This window comes from Aspergillus multicolor, assembly GCF_047715735.1.
Source record: "Aspergillus multicolor strain CBS 133.54 unplaced genomic scaffold BDW74scaffold_23, whole genome shotgun sequence".
NCBI lineage: Eukaryota > Fungi > Ascomycota > Eurotiomycetes > Eurotiales > Aspergillaceae > Aspergillus > Aspergillus multicolor.
Window position 1 is genome coordinate 520942 of NW_027395974.1, and position 14420 is coordinate 535361.

Genomic DNA, 14420 nt, shown 5'->3' on the forward strand with positions numbered 1-14420 from the left:
CCCTAGTCGAGTCGCCAAGATCTTACCACCGAAAGATGCCATTGTATACAGGCGCGTACCGGCCTGATTGAGATGGATGAAATAAAGTCCGTTCTGCAACAAGAATCGAGTTGGGTGCTCGAGGGAAAGAATGAGGGAACGAAGGCACGCACATGATTACAGGCTAATTAGGTAATGATGATGTGGAAATACAGACATCGCCAGTGGCTTTACGGTGCTCTCGTCAACCTCTTCGCAAATACACAACAAGCGCTATTCTAGCGCCATGAACGTACCGGATAGGCTGTTAATAGTCTTGAATGTTTCTACTTTTATATAAGATGCTCAAGTGGCGACAGTTTCCTGGCCCAAACTCCAGTCTTGTCGAAGGGATACGAAAGCAGCCTCGACCTCAGGACCGAGTGCCCGCCCCGGTTCCTCCTTGCACGTTCCCTCCTGATGAGCCCCCAGAGAATGGTAGCTGCATCACCAGCTCAGCGGCCTCTGCAACCGACTTGGTGTTGCGGATGGCGTCGATAAGCCTCAGGGTCTCTGCCGGAGTATTTTCCCGGATGGTCTCAACGAGTGAGATCACTGCGTGCTTGTATCGTCTGGCTTCGGCCTCTAGGAACTCACAGTCTGGGTCCGGTTCGTCGTGGTTGTCCTGTCGAAAGAACATGTTACTGATGCATACCGCAGTACATCCCTGTTGAACGCATACCTGAAGCCGCGAAGGCATCTTGGAGCCGTTGGTCGTATGGACGATGCGAACAACCGGTGGTCAAGAATGTTTTGTGAGCGAGACGATCGCTGCAGCTCAATATAACTTCGACAACGCTGCGACGCCGACTCTGGGGTCAAGAATCCGCGGAGAAGTAGGAGATAAGATGTCAGACAGTCAGGTTACTTTACCCGTGAGAGGGCACTGGTTGGCATATAACTGAACTACGATCAGGGCCAGGGGACCGCTCGTGTAGCGAACCCAGGTCCACGTCACTTTGCGCTGTTAATCATGCTAGTTGCATCATCTCATTGGTTTAGATGGTCCTCCCTTGACCGGATGACCCTGAGTTGGTAAGGGGCCATGGGATCTGCCCCAGCCCCGGGGATCGCATGCGATGGGCGAACGTCACCGACTGTCAGATCCTTGAATTCAGAATTCCGCGGGGCCTCGGCCGCCTACCGAATGACGCTAAAGGTCGCAGGTTGTCCTCGACTCCTTGCTTAACAGTGTGACGTTTCCTTGACTGAGCACAACTGGTGGCCGCGATACTGGCTGTTGAGAGATTCTAGTCCTCTTTAGCACGCAAAGGTTCGATTGAAGCAGGCTCTGACATTCCGGTTCATTGTCCGGCGCCAGCCCAACACGCCATGGCAATCGCTTAAGATGACTTATTTGATGAGTCGCTCAGCTCATCCTTGAGGTGTAGTGCACCCCAATGCTGAAGACGTGGACGAAGCTTTCCGCCCTGGTTGACAAAGAGATTCCTTGGAAACCCTGTTCTGGCTGCGGACGAGCCACAAAATGCCATCGGATTATATATCCGACGCAGTTGACCTCACGTCTTATTGTCACTGGCCAGCCTCCAGTCACCGACATTCTCTATTCACACCTGGACGAACCACGATAATTGCAACGTTCCGCAAGGATTCGATGCTCGATCAACTGGAAGGAATATTTGTAACTTTCAGAACCCAACGTTGCACCAACTTTCTCTGAGAAAACCGGTCCAGACTGGGATTCTACTTGGGTATCACCATCAGCTGGCAAAGACTTTTTGGCCTTAGAATTTGGTCACAGGTCAGAAAGAGCCCAGCAATCATGCAAAAACAGCGAACGTCGATTCGGTCCTGAAATATCCTACTTAGACGGCCACGCCGCCAATCGAGAATCTGACACCACAAAGCTGCAAGACCTTTCATTACTCGACATTTCCAGTGGAACAGCAAACTGCCAATCGAACTGCCCCTGTCAATCGACATGTGCACCGCAAAATCGAACAGCGACATCTGAGCTGTCATGGACGGATAGTGCCTTCCGTCTGCAGGCCGCCCGATTTCTTGTCATGCCCAACAGATCTTGGACCTGAGCTTTGGGGAACCGGAAGCGACATCGAAGCACTGGAGCCGCATCCAAAATCACGGAAGAGCTTTGCGCCAGTTACTTTCAGCCATGTCATGACTATTGAGGTGGGAACTATTGGATCGCTGCTACTGTGAGAAGCGAGGGGAAGTCGTACAGTACAGGCATACACCGACGTCTCGAGCTCTGTATTACTAGCGCGACAAGACACCAATCTGACGACGCAGTTAAAGTCCTTACAATGGATCACTTTGGTTTGAGTTTGATAGAACGCTGCTCAGGTGGAAAATTCAAGGATCACTCATTCGATTCCCACCGACTTGGGAGTGGGCATGGTGCTCTTGCTGTATCATGCCGCCGAAGCAAAAGCTCGATAATCTGACGATTCAAGGGCTATCAAAGAGTGACCTGTGCTCGTGTTACACGATCGTCCTCGACGGGTTCAGACAATACTCGGATTTGCGAACCTTGTCCACTCCGTATGCCCCCGTCCTTGGTAACGACTTGTCGCCCGTACATACCGATTTTCCACCGTCACAAGCATGCAGATTGTATGCCTTTAGTTGAGGTTTGAACTTGTTCCTTCGATCATGCAGCCGTTTTCGGGAACCATGGTCTCACTAATGATATGTTCCGTCCCATTGCACCCCGATAGAATGGTACCAATGTTGAGTAGGAGGGCAACAAATGCCCTGCAGACACACTCAAGAACCACCAGGATTATTCAACAGGCAGGCGCAGCATTTGCTTTTGGCGATATGACAGGAAGCTATGGGCTCACGAGGCTCCGCTTTTGCGCCATGTGGGCTCTAGTATAGCTACCCCAACCGCCAACCAACAAGGATCGCAAGAAAGCTTCTAGCATGATGAATTCTTGCGTGACCATGGGTCGATATTACTACAACGTTATCTAGCCAGCAAAGTTACAACAATCTCGGCGCTGAGTCATTAGATTTGGAGATAAAGGGCAGAAGGATGGCAACCCCGCTTCCTATATAATACCCCCTGTCGCTGGGCGAACGGTTGAAAACGTTGCTTTTTTGTGCACTAGGATCGCGACCATGGGCGACGCAGCTATTCCGAAACCTCGAATTCTCGTCGTCTTCAGTCAAGACTTTGCGGAGTCTTTCGTTGACGACGTCCGGAACAAATTCCCGGATGCTGAGGTTAATTTTTTGACCTTGCAGCCGGAAGATCGGATTCCGGCTGGTGAGTGCAATATACCCCATCTACATAGCCTGAGCTTGATCTAACAAGATTGAAGATATCGTGAAAAATTCCCACATTGTTGTCACTGGGCGCAATCTCCCAGAGCCAGACGATGCCAAGCAGTAAGCCGACCAGTTCTTGACGAAGCGTCCAATACCGCGGCGCGGAAGAATACCCACTAATGGCGCGCGTAGCATCAAGTTCATACACTTCTTCTCGGCAGGTTTAGACAAAGTCATCCATGATCCGGTGCTTACCGACTCCGCGATCCCCGTAACAACAAGCTCCGGTATCCACGGGCCTCCAATCGCAGAATGGACGCTGTTGAACTGGCTCGTCGCATCGCGCAAATACAACATCACGTATGAAAACCAGAAGAAGCATATCTGGGGTTCGGGAAATGACTATGCGAGTGGGATTCAGGACCACGTTGGAAAGAAAGTCGGTATCCTTGGGTATGGGAGCATTGGACGACAGAGTAGGCTACTTCGCACTCTTCATGACTTTGGCCCGGGAATACTGATCAGATCGCCGTGATAGTCGCCCGCGTCGCCATCTCCTTAGGCCTGACCGTCTACGCATACACAGCGTCTCCCAAACCAACGCCCGAATCTCGCCGCGACCCGCACTACATCATCCCCGGCACCGGCGACGCCGACGGCACGCTCCCGAATTCCTGGCACCACGGGACGTCCAAGGAAGCGCTGCACGAATTCCTCTCTCTAGGCCTCGACCACGTCGTCGTATCCCTCCCGCTAACCCCCTCAACAACGCACCTCCTCGGCGCAGAAGAATTCGCCGTCCTAGCGTCAAACAAGAACCCCAAGCACCGGAACCCGTATCTCACCAATATCTCGCGCGGGAAGGTCATTGACCAGGATGCGTTAATTGCGTCGCTGAAGTCCGGGGAACTTAGTGGTGCCGCGCTCGATGTAACGGATCCTGAGCCCCTGCCCACGGATAACGAGTTGTGGGACGCGCCGAATATCCAGATTAGTCCGCATGTTAGTGCTCTCGGCGAGGAGTACTTTGTGCGCTCGTTTGATGTGGTCAGGGAGAACTTGGAGAGGGTTAGGGATGGGGTGCCGCTTATTAATGAGTATAAGAGGGGGAGGGGTTACTGATAGACTATTTTATACCAACTGAGGTAGTCGGGACGATCGCTAAACAAGATGTGTCTCTTTAGTATAATAGAATATGGAACAGATTGGGACCATCAAGAATAGATATCAAGATGCTGTGCCTTACTACAGGCTATCTTTACGCTAGATGAAGCAGGAAGAAGGTATTTGGCTTCGCCTCTGCTTGCGTCCCACGAGAACCCCAAATTATACTGCGGAGAGAATGCTTGCTATGGCTCTTTGAAGTTGAGGAGAAGGCTGTCCATACTTAGTTCTTCTAGCGCTGCCCTCGTCTCGCTTGGCTCAGGTTTCAAGACATGGTAGCCATATCTTTATATAACTGCCTCGCCTTCAAGTATGACTTGAGAATGAGGAAAAAGTGGAGTTGAAGGTAAGATGTATTGAAACTCGTCGGGTTTAGATGTTGTGGTGATGATGTGAGAGGTGATACATGCTCTTATGACATAGTAAACATGCTGAAATGGCACAAGTGAAGCAAAGAAAATCAGGGCACAGTTGAAAAGCAAGAGCAAGAGCTAAAAAGAAAAGCAGAGCGATGTAATTCAGTGCTTCAAAGAAAACAAGCGCAAGCAGTTATTATTACGTGGCGTACATGTGAAAGAACATTCTGCGTTTTGTTTGATGCCATAACATATACTTTTAGTGGGTAAACCTATGCTCCCTGAGGTTAACCAAATGCATCAAAATAGGTCAATGTAGCCTCGGACGACTTACTCAGATAACAGGCGAGGAAGTTTGAATATACGCTGGAAGGCGGAGGCGGATGTGGTGTATAAGGAGCCGACTCGAATCCATCCGGTCAAGCTAAGCCAGGGCAGACGGTGGTAGATCTTGTTGAGATATATTGCCTCCGCAAATGTCGCACATTGATGGGATAGGGCCACGAACAGCAAGCGGTCAATAGGACCAGATTCTGTGCGCGGCCAGGAAGGCGCCGAGTAAGGTAATGAGGTATTGATTGAGAACGCTCACATGTTGAGCGCCGTACCTAGACTCGCTAGTCCTCAGCATGGGTGATGCTATCGACCGAGCATAAAAGGATATTGATGATTGGAGCTGAGCAAAATTAGATCAATGTTTCGAATGGCAAAGATTGCTCGAAGATCATGGCAAATGACAGAAGTGGGACTATGATCGTTTTATATTGGCCGGAATTATCCGGGACTGCTAGAAATCTGAGATATAGCGGAGAAGTCGAATTGCACATTGGAAATATCAGGGCCGTCAGTCGGCTTATTTTGTGTTCTAAGCAACCCTGACAGCCGAGCATGCCATATCTTGATGTCCGCGTTTAAATAGGGCGATGCAAATCCCTCAAGTTCTTCGCCAGAGCGTGTATATAGATCGTTTTTCGAGATTGTCTCGTAAGAAGCACGGAGCGAATGTAGGTCAAAGGGACAGGTTAGGCTAACAGAATGCAAGTCATATCCATCCGGGATCTTCTCGAACGGTAATTTGGCCGAAGCAATTCGCTTGAGCTTCGAGCTACCGAGACCATCATTCCGAATGCGCATGAGGTATGCCCTCGGATCATGGGGACTGAGTACCGGTTTCGCAGTGCTGCCGGAAGTCATGGCTTTTCCAACAATCGAGACCCGCGGCACAGAATCAGACTGCGAGCTCAATGCAGCCTTAGCAGCAAGATACCTGCTTTGATGAGGGGAGTTTGTGCTTGCTGGAACTGAAGCACCAGAGTTCTGAAGCTGCTTCCGCCGTTCCTGGATAGCGGCTTTCTTCCTCGTTTCGAACTCGAGCGCTTTCTGGAGCTCGGAGTTCTCGTTTGGATTGGAGGCGTTGTAGAGCCTTGCGGACCATTGCTTGAGGACGGGGAGGCCGGGCTTGTTCACGAACTTTGAGGATTGCGCTAGGTCGCGTGGAGGGGGCGGGGTTGAGTCGAGGTCTAACATCGGACTCGTGGAACGAGTTATAGATTGAGGTTGGAGTGGTCCGGTGTTGGGGGCTAACGAGTGGTTCGGGCTGCGGCTCGATGGCCCAAAGCGGCTTTGCGTGAGTTGAGATAGGGAGGGCTCTTCGCCTTGATCGGTAGGCACAGAAATCTGCGATGCCTGAGATAGTTTCAGGAACCAGGTATCCAAGGATCCGCTACCGTAGCGTTCCTTGTCCCTTTCCCGCTGCTCTTGTCGCATATCTCGCACCGGCGTTGTCGGTGAAAACTGGGATGGACCTCGACTCGAGGGGGAGTCCTCACTAGAGGCCGGAGTGGGAAGGATAGCGCTGGAGTTACTGGCCCTTCTTGCCTCTCTGAGACTAGAATCGGCAGTTGGCGAGTGCGTCTCTCTATATTGGACTGGACGCCGTTGACCTTGTGCATCTACCCCAGATAGCGCATTCGAGATCCTTGAGTTGTTGAACCGAGAGAAAGAAGAGCGATTGGGTTGTCTTGAGCGGTTTTGAGGCTCTGGAGGACTGAAACGGGGCTCTGCACGTGAGATCGAGCGGGCACTCACGAAGCCTCTGTCTTGATGACTAGCGGCTGGAGTAGGGATTGGGCGTGTCGATACCTGGGGCCTTGCGGAAAGGAGTGCTTCGAATCCATTCGGGCGGGGAGACTCTCTGGGCTGCGCAGTCGACTCATGGTCTGCCTGCGCATCCGGCTGAATTCCATAACTGTCACGTAGAAGACCCTCTACAAGAGAAAGGACAGCTTGCTGATCTTCAAATAAGATATCGTCCTTGGCGGGTTCGACGTTAACATCGTATGTCCCTTCAGGGCAAAGAATATGGAGGCAGAGAAAAGGATCGGTAATTGGTGGAGAAAGGCCATCTCGTGACGCTGTAGCACGTAGATAGCTCTTGTAAAGCTTGACAATGTCTTGCGCAACACCTCGTCCTGACGAAAGCGGCCTGCCGTCGATGCTGATATATTGACCTAAGTTGTTGAATTTGGTGAAGTCTAATTTTATTAGCGAAGTATCCAGCATTGGTGAAGTGACATACCTGAGCCAAGCCTTGGTAGTAGCGCAAAGAGTCTGTAGCTAGGATCGTCTCTTAAGGCGTCGACCTGATCAGAGACTGGCCACTCCTTGAGTTCAGAGTTAGAAGCAACCTCGGTACCGGCGACCTTTAACGCGGCCTCCATCAGCGTAGCATTCTTGCCAGGAGCGTAGATCCAGTTGCCGCTCTCGTTTTTGGCCTTCAAGACCTTGAAGGACAACCTGACGGACGGCCTCGCCAAGGCATATGCTTGGACCATCTTCTTGATTCGAAGAAGCGTTTTCTTAGCGTTCTTGACAACAGTCTGTCGTCGAACCGGTATCTGCCGAAAAAGGTTCGAGACGCGAACAGTCGTGCCAACGGGATGGGAGACATGTTCCGTGCTGCAAATAAGCCTCTGAGCATAGCATGGATCTAGATTGGTGACGTACCTGACCAGCTCTCCGTTCCTCCCATACTTCAACGACGAGCCAACGGGATCTTTGTCGACTCTGGTGGAGACCGTCAAAGTACCAGATATCTCAGCGGCGCTCGCTAACGCTTCACCTCGAAAGCCGAGCGATTTTCCACCGACATTGCGTAGGTCTTCGACTGTATGGATCTTGCTGGTGAAGGTGCGTCTGCATACAAGACCGTGATCGGCTGTAGGTATTCCATATCCGTTGTCTTTGACCTGGATGAGGTCGACGGTGTCTTGCGAGATCTCAATGAATATAGAGGTTGCCGAAGCGTCCAATGCGTTGTCTAGCAGCTCTTTTGCCAGGGAGTAAGGGTCAGAGATAATGGACGATGAGCCAATGGCCCGAACCGTAGTGGGTGGAAGAGCCACAATCGGCATCTTCGTCGCGGTCGGCCAATTGGCTGCTCATGGGTCAGCTATAGCCTAGTGAGTGACCTGCACAGTGATATATTAGATATAAAGATGGAATCTAGATGCTCTACCGGGAGCAATTGATGGAAGTTGATGAAGAGAACAGCAAGAGAAACTATTTCCACGCACGTCAATCAACATCCTGGACGCACGTGCCGAGCTGAGTCAGCAGCCTGTTCTCGCCAGCAAAACATCAGAAGATTCCATCTCCTGTCAGCATCTGCGACATTGATCGTGGCTGACGAGATAGAAAATGTTGTGCTCGTCATTCTCAATATCCCGGCTTGCGATTCCTTCTGTGTGTATACTGATCGCATTCCTCGCGTACACGTCGCAGCCTTTCTTTCTGTATTTTGAGGACGCGCCACTCACAAAGGACGAAGTATGGCGCATCAACATTCTTGCAATCTGTATTTGGATCTGCTACTACCGCTCTTGCACGGTTGATCCGGGGCGCGTGCCAAAGGATTGGGCGCCGGCGGACCGTAAGCAGTTGGAGGCTGATCAAGCGAGCGGCCGTCAACGGTGGTGCCGGAGATGCGAGGCATTTAAGCCGCCAAGAGCACATCACTGTAAAACGTGTCGGAGGTACGTTCCATTGTTTTTCTTTCTGAGGAAGGGACATACTGATATGTATAGATGCATCCCAAAAATGGACCATCATTGTCCATGGACCACCAACTGCGTCTCGCACTTTACCTTTCCGCATTTCGTGCGATTCCTGTTCTGGGCAGTTGTCGGGATAGCCTATCTCGAGACTCGGCTGTGGGTGCGCGTCTCAAAGATCTGGGGTTCAAGGAACCTGCCTAGTGTAAGGGAACCTCGCCGGGCACCGTAATGATGATGGCTAACCTCTGCAGTACATGGGACCTAGCATGGGGCAAATTGGCCATCTTTTCATCCTATTCGTCACTAATAGTATGACTCTCTTTGCGCTTACTCTGCTTCTTCTCAGGACTCTCTGGTCGCTTGGGTCAAACACAACTACCATTGAATCTTGGGAGATCGAACGGCATGAAACCCTGCTTCGACGGGCCAGGCGGTTTGGGGGCTCCCTGATTGGACCAGGGGGTGTCCGTGTGCACATAGCCAAGCAAGAGTTCCCTTATGATATTGGGATATTGTCGAATATCAAGGCTGGAATGGGCGGGAGTGCTAATGTACGTCGACTGATAGAAAATTGTGTCATCGCAGCTGACAATCTCCCAGGTGCTAAGCTGGTTTTGGCCATTAGCAAGGACACCGAATCGGAGTACCGGCTTGGAGTTTGAGGAGAATGGCTTTGAAGGTATTTTATACTGCCTTGCTTTTAAAATATGCCCTGCTCACACAATAAGACCCCACTGTTTCGTGGCCACCACCAGACCCAGATCGAATTCCTCTCCCGCCTAGTAACCAGCGCAATGATTCTACGTACGGTAACAAAGACATCAGTAGCAATATTGAAGTCGAAGCCTTCAGAAAGCGACAAGAAGCAGACCTGAGACGCCGAAGAGGCCTGGCCGAAGTTGAGCGCCGCAAGCCGTTCCATGCACGATTTGACAATACATCGAATGAGTCATCAGACGCGGACAGTGACATCCAGAATGAGGACTCCGATCACGGCGAAGAAGGTTGGAAGAATTCTGAAGGTGAACGACTCCGCGATTTCGGCGTTGACGAAGAGGTCGAGTTCTACGATGAAGAGGATATACCGCTGGCGATCTTGATCCAGCAACGAAAGAAGCAACAGCAGTTATCCCATTGAGGCTAGTGGGCTACTCACATACACTTTCAAAAAGGAATATCGTCAAATCAAAACCACAAACTTACACCTTCACAGCAATCCCCCTCAACCTCACATACCCAAGCCACTGACTCCCATCCTCCTCCCGGGTAACCGTCTTCTCAAGCACCTCACAGACCTCCCTGACAACATCTTCCCTCTTCTCAGGCTCCACAACATCCAGAAACGCCACCCCCATCAGCCTCACCCACCCCGCCAACCCCCCATTAGCATCGCTCGTCAGCTTCGTCGGCCGATACTCGAGCTCCATCTTGTCGACTCTAAACCCGATACTCTCAAGCGTGCTTGTCATCCAAGGCACTGAGGGAAAAAACCAGGGGTACGCTTCCCGGATTCTCTCGACTAGTACGCCGTGCCGCAAGAGCGCGTACTGCATTGCGCCTTGGATCTCGGCGACGTTGCCGTGTCCGCCCATTTCGAAGACGAAGGAGCCGCCCTGTTTCAGGGATGCGTGGATGCCTTTTAGGGTTGAGAGGCGCGTGCTCTCGTCGCGGAGGATCCAGTGCAGGGCGGCGTTTGATACACTTTACCATCAATCAATAACCAGGTCCTCTTTTAGCGCAACATGATACGAATGGGATCAAACTCACACTTTATCCCAGCTCCCATCCACAACCTCCTTATCAGTCTCCAGATACCGACAGTCCAGAACCTTGAACGAAGCTTTGTCACCGGCGTAACCCTTGTTTGCGGCCTCGATCATGGCCGGAGACGAGTCGACGCCCAGGACGTTGGAGACGTGAGGCAGGAACAGGTCCGTAAACTTGCCATCGCCGCATCCGATATCCAGGACTCTATCGGTTGTCTGCGGGTCAAGGTATTGCAGCAGCGTTTGCGTGAGCTTTGGGACGAAGGAGGCGGATGTTGAGTAGGCCTTGAAGATGTTTAGTTTTGAATCGAGGTTAAGGCACATGCTTGGATGGCATACCTCGGAAGACCAGTTATCTTTTTGCGCAGATTGATTTGGGTCCTGGGTTGGTGAAGTCATGTTGATACCTAGGTAGGTAGTCGATAGGGTCCTTGGCTGCTAGGTCGGTATACCTCGACAATATATCTTGCTACACAGGCTTTCAACGGTTTAAAATAGATTGAAAATCTTTGAAGCGAAGTAGAATGCCTTGGAAATATGTGTAAAACCATTCGAACTCTAAAAAGAGCGATCTTCTTTATACCTGCCTAGGTAGATGCGGAGTACCTGTACGCCGGCTCCGATGCCGGAGGCGCTTATCGCCCGCTTGGCTGTTGGGGCATTTGCAGGTGTCGGAGCTGCTACGGGTATACGGTACTCCCTTGTACATGGCACCGCAATGTATATTTTAAAGCTAGAAAGAATAAGTTTTATACAATGCAACTGCCAGCAATTGGATGCGACATCAGTGCCTGTAAACTCAAGAGACTTCCAGCTTATCATGTTTGGCAGGAGCGCTCCGGGTAGGCTTAAATATATAGTTGGATGAAAATGCGTGCTACGAACAGTAGAGGATGCCGGTCCCGTCAAACCGGAACTTAGATACTACCTAAAAACATTATTATTGAGGGGTGGTATATTATAACAGCCACTTGGGCACAAAAGACTGAAAGCGGTCCATGAAGTACTTTTACCGGTAATACCTACCGGTATAGTACTGACTTGATAGCCTAGGGACATCCTGATACCCACTCTGGAGGCCTGAATTCTATTTTATTCTTGGAAGCTAGCTAAAGAACCTACGGACCCGTAACGATCCACAGCCCGGTCGAGAGGGAGTAGCCGCCGACGGATCCTTAAGCCTTAAGCCCAATACGCATCATCGTCCCAGTGCGGATGCGGTCCAACACAGTACGCTTGCCCCGCCACCAACTCCGCATTACAATCACCACCGGCCAACGAGGGATTCGCACTGCGGAACAGACTAGACGGCATGCCGCTGTCCAGACAGATTTCTACACAGGAGTCGCCCTCCTCAGCTGTATGCCAAGCACCGCAGTGCATAGTTGTGCCCGCCGCAACAGCCGCGCCTTCAGGAGGCTTCACGATCCGATTCACGTACCCCGTGCTCGTGGGGGCTGTCGTGATACTATTACCCGCGGAGGTGTGCTTCCCGCCCTGCGGCGAGAGACAGAGGATACTGCCGAGGATCTCCCGCGCAGACTGGAGGTTCAGGCAGTCCGAATCAAGCCAGTTGTTGTACTTGCGGACGACGCCAGGGATCAGACCCTGCTCGTACTCGATCCTCCAGCAGTCGTCGGCGTCGGCGACTTCGTACTGCGTTTCGCAGGAGAGCGGGATGCACAGGTCCCTGTTTGGCGCGAGGGCCGAGCAGTTTGCGAGTAGCGTGGGGTTCCCGTAGATGACCGCTGCCGAGGCGACGCTGTACTGGCGCGCGATGGAGTCGCAGGTATCGCCGGCTTCCGTGGTGTAGGTTATTTCGGAGACGCACATGGGTTCGAGGGGTGGAGTGGAGATATCGAGGGGTTTGTGCGGGTCTGTTGGGCCGGAGAGGCCGCATTCGGCGTGGACGGTTTGAAGGGCCTCGCGGTCGTAGTCGCTGTATGCGGCGTAGGGGCTTGCCTGGCGCATTTGGAGGAGGGAGGTGTAGCAGTACGAGCACATTTCGTCGCGGGGCATCATGCTTACGCTGTCGACGGTGGTGAAGCCGACAATTTCGGTGGTGCAGTAGCGATTTGTGGACGGGTCCTTGAGGCACGTCATGTTATAGTTTGCGTAGACTGTGCCGCCGAGTTTGGTGGGTTTCGACGAGCCGACGGTTTGGTTGCCGCAGTTTTGGGCCACGTTGTCGTAGTAGCGTTTGAGGCTGGCGCCGCACCCGGCGTCGCAGGTAATGTCTGCGAGTGCGGAGTCCTCGATGTACTGCCCGATGCCTGGGTCTCGAAGCATGTATAGATAGTCACTGCAGAGGATCTTTTCGGATAATGCGGTGACGCAGGTGTCGGTCAGGTGGAGGGATTGGAGGGTCTCGGTCTTGTAGAGCTGAAAACCGGAGAATTTTCGCTCACCGATTGTGTCGTCCTCGCCTCGGACCCAGGCGAGAGTCGAGGAGGCGAAGCCGTTGACGTTGTCGGCTGCTAGGGTTGGCTCCTCGTTCACTGGCGAGACCATCTCCACGACCCCCTTCGTGACTAGGTTGTAGAGCCAGGTGTCGGTGCTTTGAGAGATCTCCACGCCGTGCTGTTGGCAGTTGCCGGTATCAAGGCAGTCCTGGTTGTAGTTGGAAAATAAACTGTAGAGGCCTTAATGATATCAGCTGGCGGATTTGCAGAGAGAGAGAGAGAGAGAAAGAGAGAGAGAGAGGGATAGGACATACCGGCACCCATGACATACACAGAGGTCGAGTCAATAACTCGGAGCGCCCAGGAAACGGCGCAAGTCACCGAGCTCGCAGAACATGCGGTAAAGTCCGGATCATTAGGAAACAGCCCAGTGCTAAACGGATGCGGAGCCTTCGGACCAGGTTGAAAATACGGGGTTTCAGTTTGGATCATACCCATGTACAGATTCTTTGCCCCAGAAACTTGGTACTGGTAGAGCACATTGTGTTCAGAGGCTGTTCCGTACATCCAAGTAGGCCCCTGACTTTCCACCAAGATTCCTCGCGCCGAGTACACAGAGATCTGGTCTTGCGTGCTCTTCTCCATGTCGTGATCAGCAGTCCATGCCCAGATATTCTCTAGGTATGCAGATGACTGCGGCGTGAAGTGAAGGAGAAGTGATGCTCCCTTACATTGCTCACGGACCGTACCGTCCGTCTTGGGGCATTGGCTGGATTGTAGCCCAGGACCAGCAGCACCTCCAACTCGAAAATGCGAATCTGCCGGAATCGGACGGGTAAGTAGTTGTTCTTGTAGGGCGGACTGAGGAAGTAAGAGGAAAACCCACCCCACATGCCCACAGCGCCCTGCGAGTACTCATGGACATTCCACTCCATCAAGATAGCTCCAGCCGTAGGGCCAGAGGATGTAAACATCATGCTCTGAATCTCAACCACACCAACATCACTAGGCTTGCCAACCTGCACGGCCACGCGCGGCTCAAGCTCGTTTTCAAACTTGGGCCCCTTAGCCATGATCTGAGACCATGCCTGACCTACTATTCGCGAGTTGACCGGAACATGGAGAGTATCCTTGATAACGTAGACACCATACAGGATAAACACGATTGCGGGCATGTTAGCCGCCCTGTCCAGAATGCTATTCAGGACCGGCCCGTCATCTGTTCTGCCATCGCCGACTGCACCTCACTCCTTGGCATCAATAACCTAGCTCATGCCGATATACTTGTAAGTTGGCCGACGGCGCTGGAAGTAGTTCGGCTTATCGTATCCCTCCGTCGTTAAGAGGCCCGTCCGGTTCATGACGGGGATGTCCTCACCGTTATAGAACACGCTGCTTGTGCTT

General features: G+C 52.1%; 6 protein-coding genes across 6 annotated transcripts; 2 read left to right on the forward strand and 4 right to left on the reverse strand.

The window, feature by feature from the left end:
• Positions 1–341: 341 nt before the first annotated feature.
• BDW74DRAFT_158306 (uncharacterized protein) lies at positions 342–957 on the reverse strand. The gene is made up of 2 exons (XM_073725289.1): positions 701–957; positions 342–643 (listed from the first exon to the last, which is right to left on the reverse strand). The coding sequence occupies exons 1-2, from the start codon at positions 716–718 to the stop codon at positions 392–394; spliced, it is 270 nt and encodes an 89-aa protein (XP_073581398.1). The 5' UTR covers positions 719–957; the 3' UTR covers positions 342–391.
• Positions 958–3002: 2045 nt separating this feature from the next.
• BDW74DRAFT_62611 (D-isomer specific 2-hydroxyacid dehydrogenase family protein) lies at positions 3003–4441 on the forward strand. Its single transcript, XM_073733316.1, has 4 exons — positions 3003–3271; positions 3327–3393; positions 3466–3749; positions 3812–4441. Exons 1-4 carry the CDS (start codon positions 3124–3126, stop codon positions 4393–4395), a joined length of 1083 nt encoding a protein of 360 aa, XP_073581399.1. The 5' UTR covers positions 3003–3123; the 3' UTR covers positions 4396–4441.
• Positions 4442–5567: 1126 nt separating this feature from the next.
• On the reverse strand, positions 5568–8206 carry BDW74DRAFT_180770 (putative DNA mismatch repair protein; the record flags this gene model as incomplete). Its single annotated transcript, XM_073729814.1, has 3 exons — positions 5568–7327; positions 7372–7751; positions 7800–8206. The coding sequence occupies 3 exons, from the start codon at positions 8204–8206 to the stop codon at positions 5568–5570; spliced, it is 2547 nt and encodes an 848-aa protein (XP_073581400.1).
• Positions 8207–8489: 283 nt separating this feature from the next.
• pfa4 (putative palmitoyltransferase with autoacylation activity Pfa4) lies at positions 8490–10017 on the forward strand (the record flags this gene model as incomplete). Its single annotated transcript, XM_073733317.1, has 5 exons — positions 8490–8827; positions 8879–9050; positions 9100–9399; positions 9449–9527; positions 9577–10017. 5 exons carry the CDS (start codon positions 8493–8495, stop codon positions 9984–9986), a joined length of 1296 nt encoding a protein of 431 aa, XP_073581401.1. The 3' UTR covers positions 9987–10017.
• Positions 10018–10047: 30 nt separating this feature from the next.
• BDW74DRAFT_180772 (class I SAM-dependent methyltransferase) lies at positions 10048–11013 on the reverse strand (the record flags this gene model as incomplete). Its single annotated transcript, XM_073729815.1, has 3 exons — positions 10048–10549; positions 10616–10899; positions 10954–11013. 3 exons carry the CDS (start codon positions 11011–11013, stop codon positions 10048–10050), a joined length of 846 nt encoding a protein of 281 aa, XP_073581402.1.
• A 783-nt stretch (positions 11014–11796) lies between these two features.
• Positions 11797–14377, reverse strand: BDW74DRAFT_169519 (putative 1,3-beta glucanase; the record flags this gene model as incomplete). Its single annotated transcript, XM_073727001.1, has 5 exons — positions 11797–13256; positions 13331–13834; positions 13903–14092; positions 14129–14259; positions 14317–14377. The coding sequence occupies 5 exons, from the start codon at positions 14375–14377 to the stop codon at positions 11797–11799; spliced, it is 2346 nt and encodes a 781-aa protein (XP_073581403.1).
• Positions 14378–14420: the final 43 nt, after the last annotated feature.

Bases quoted from the DNA above. Each gene is read 5' to 3' on its own strand.
- BDW74DRAFT_62611 (XM_073733316.1), top strand. From the start codon at position 3,124: ATGGGCGACGCAGCTATTCCGAAACCTCGAATTCTCGTCGTCTTCAGT. The intron at 3,394-3,465 runs GTAAGCCGACCA...TGGCGCGCGTAG, and splicing joins GAGCCAGACGATGCCAAGCA to CATCAAGTTCATACACTTCT. The intron at 3,750-3,811 runs GTAGGCTACTTC...TCGCCGTGATAG, and splicing joins TGGGAGCATTGGACGACAGA to TCGCCCGCGTCGCCATCTCC.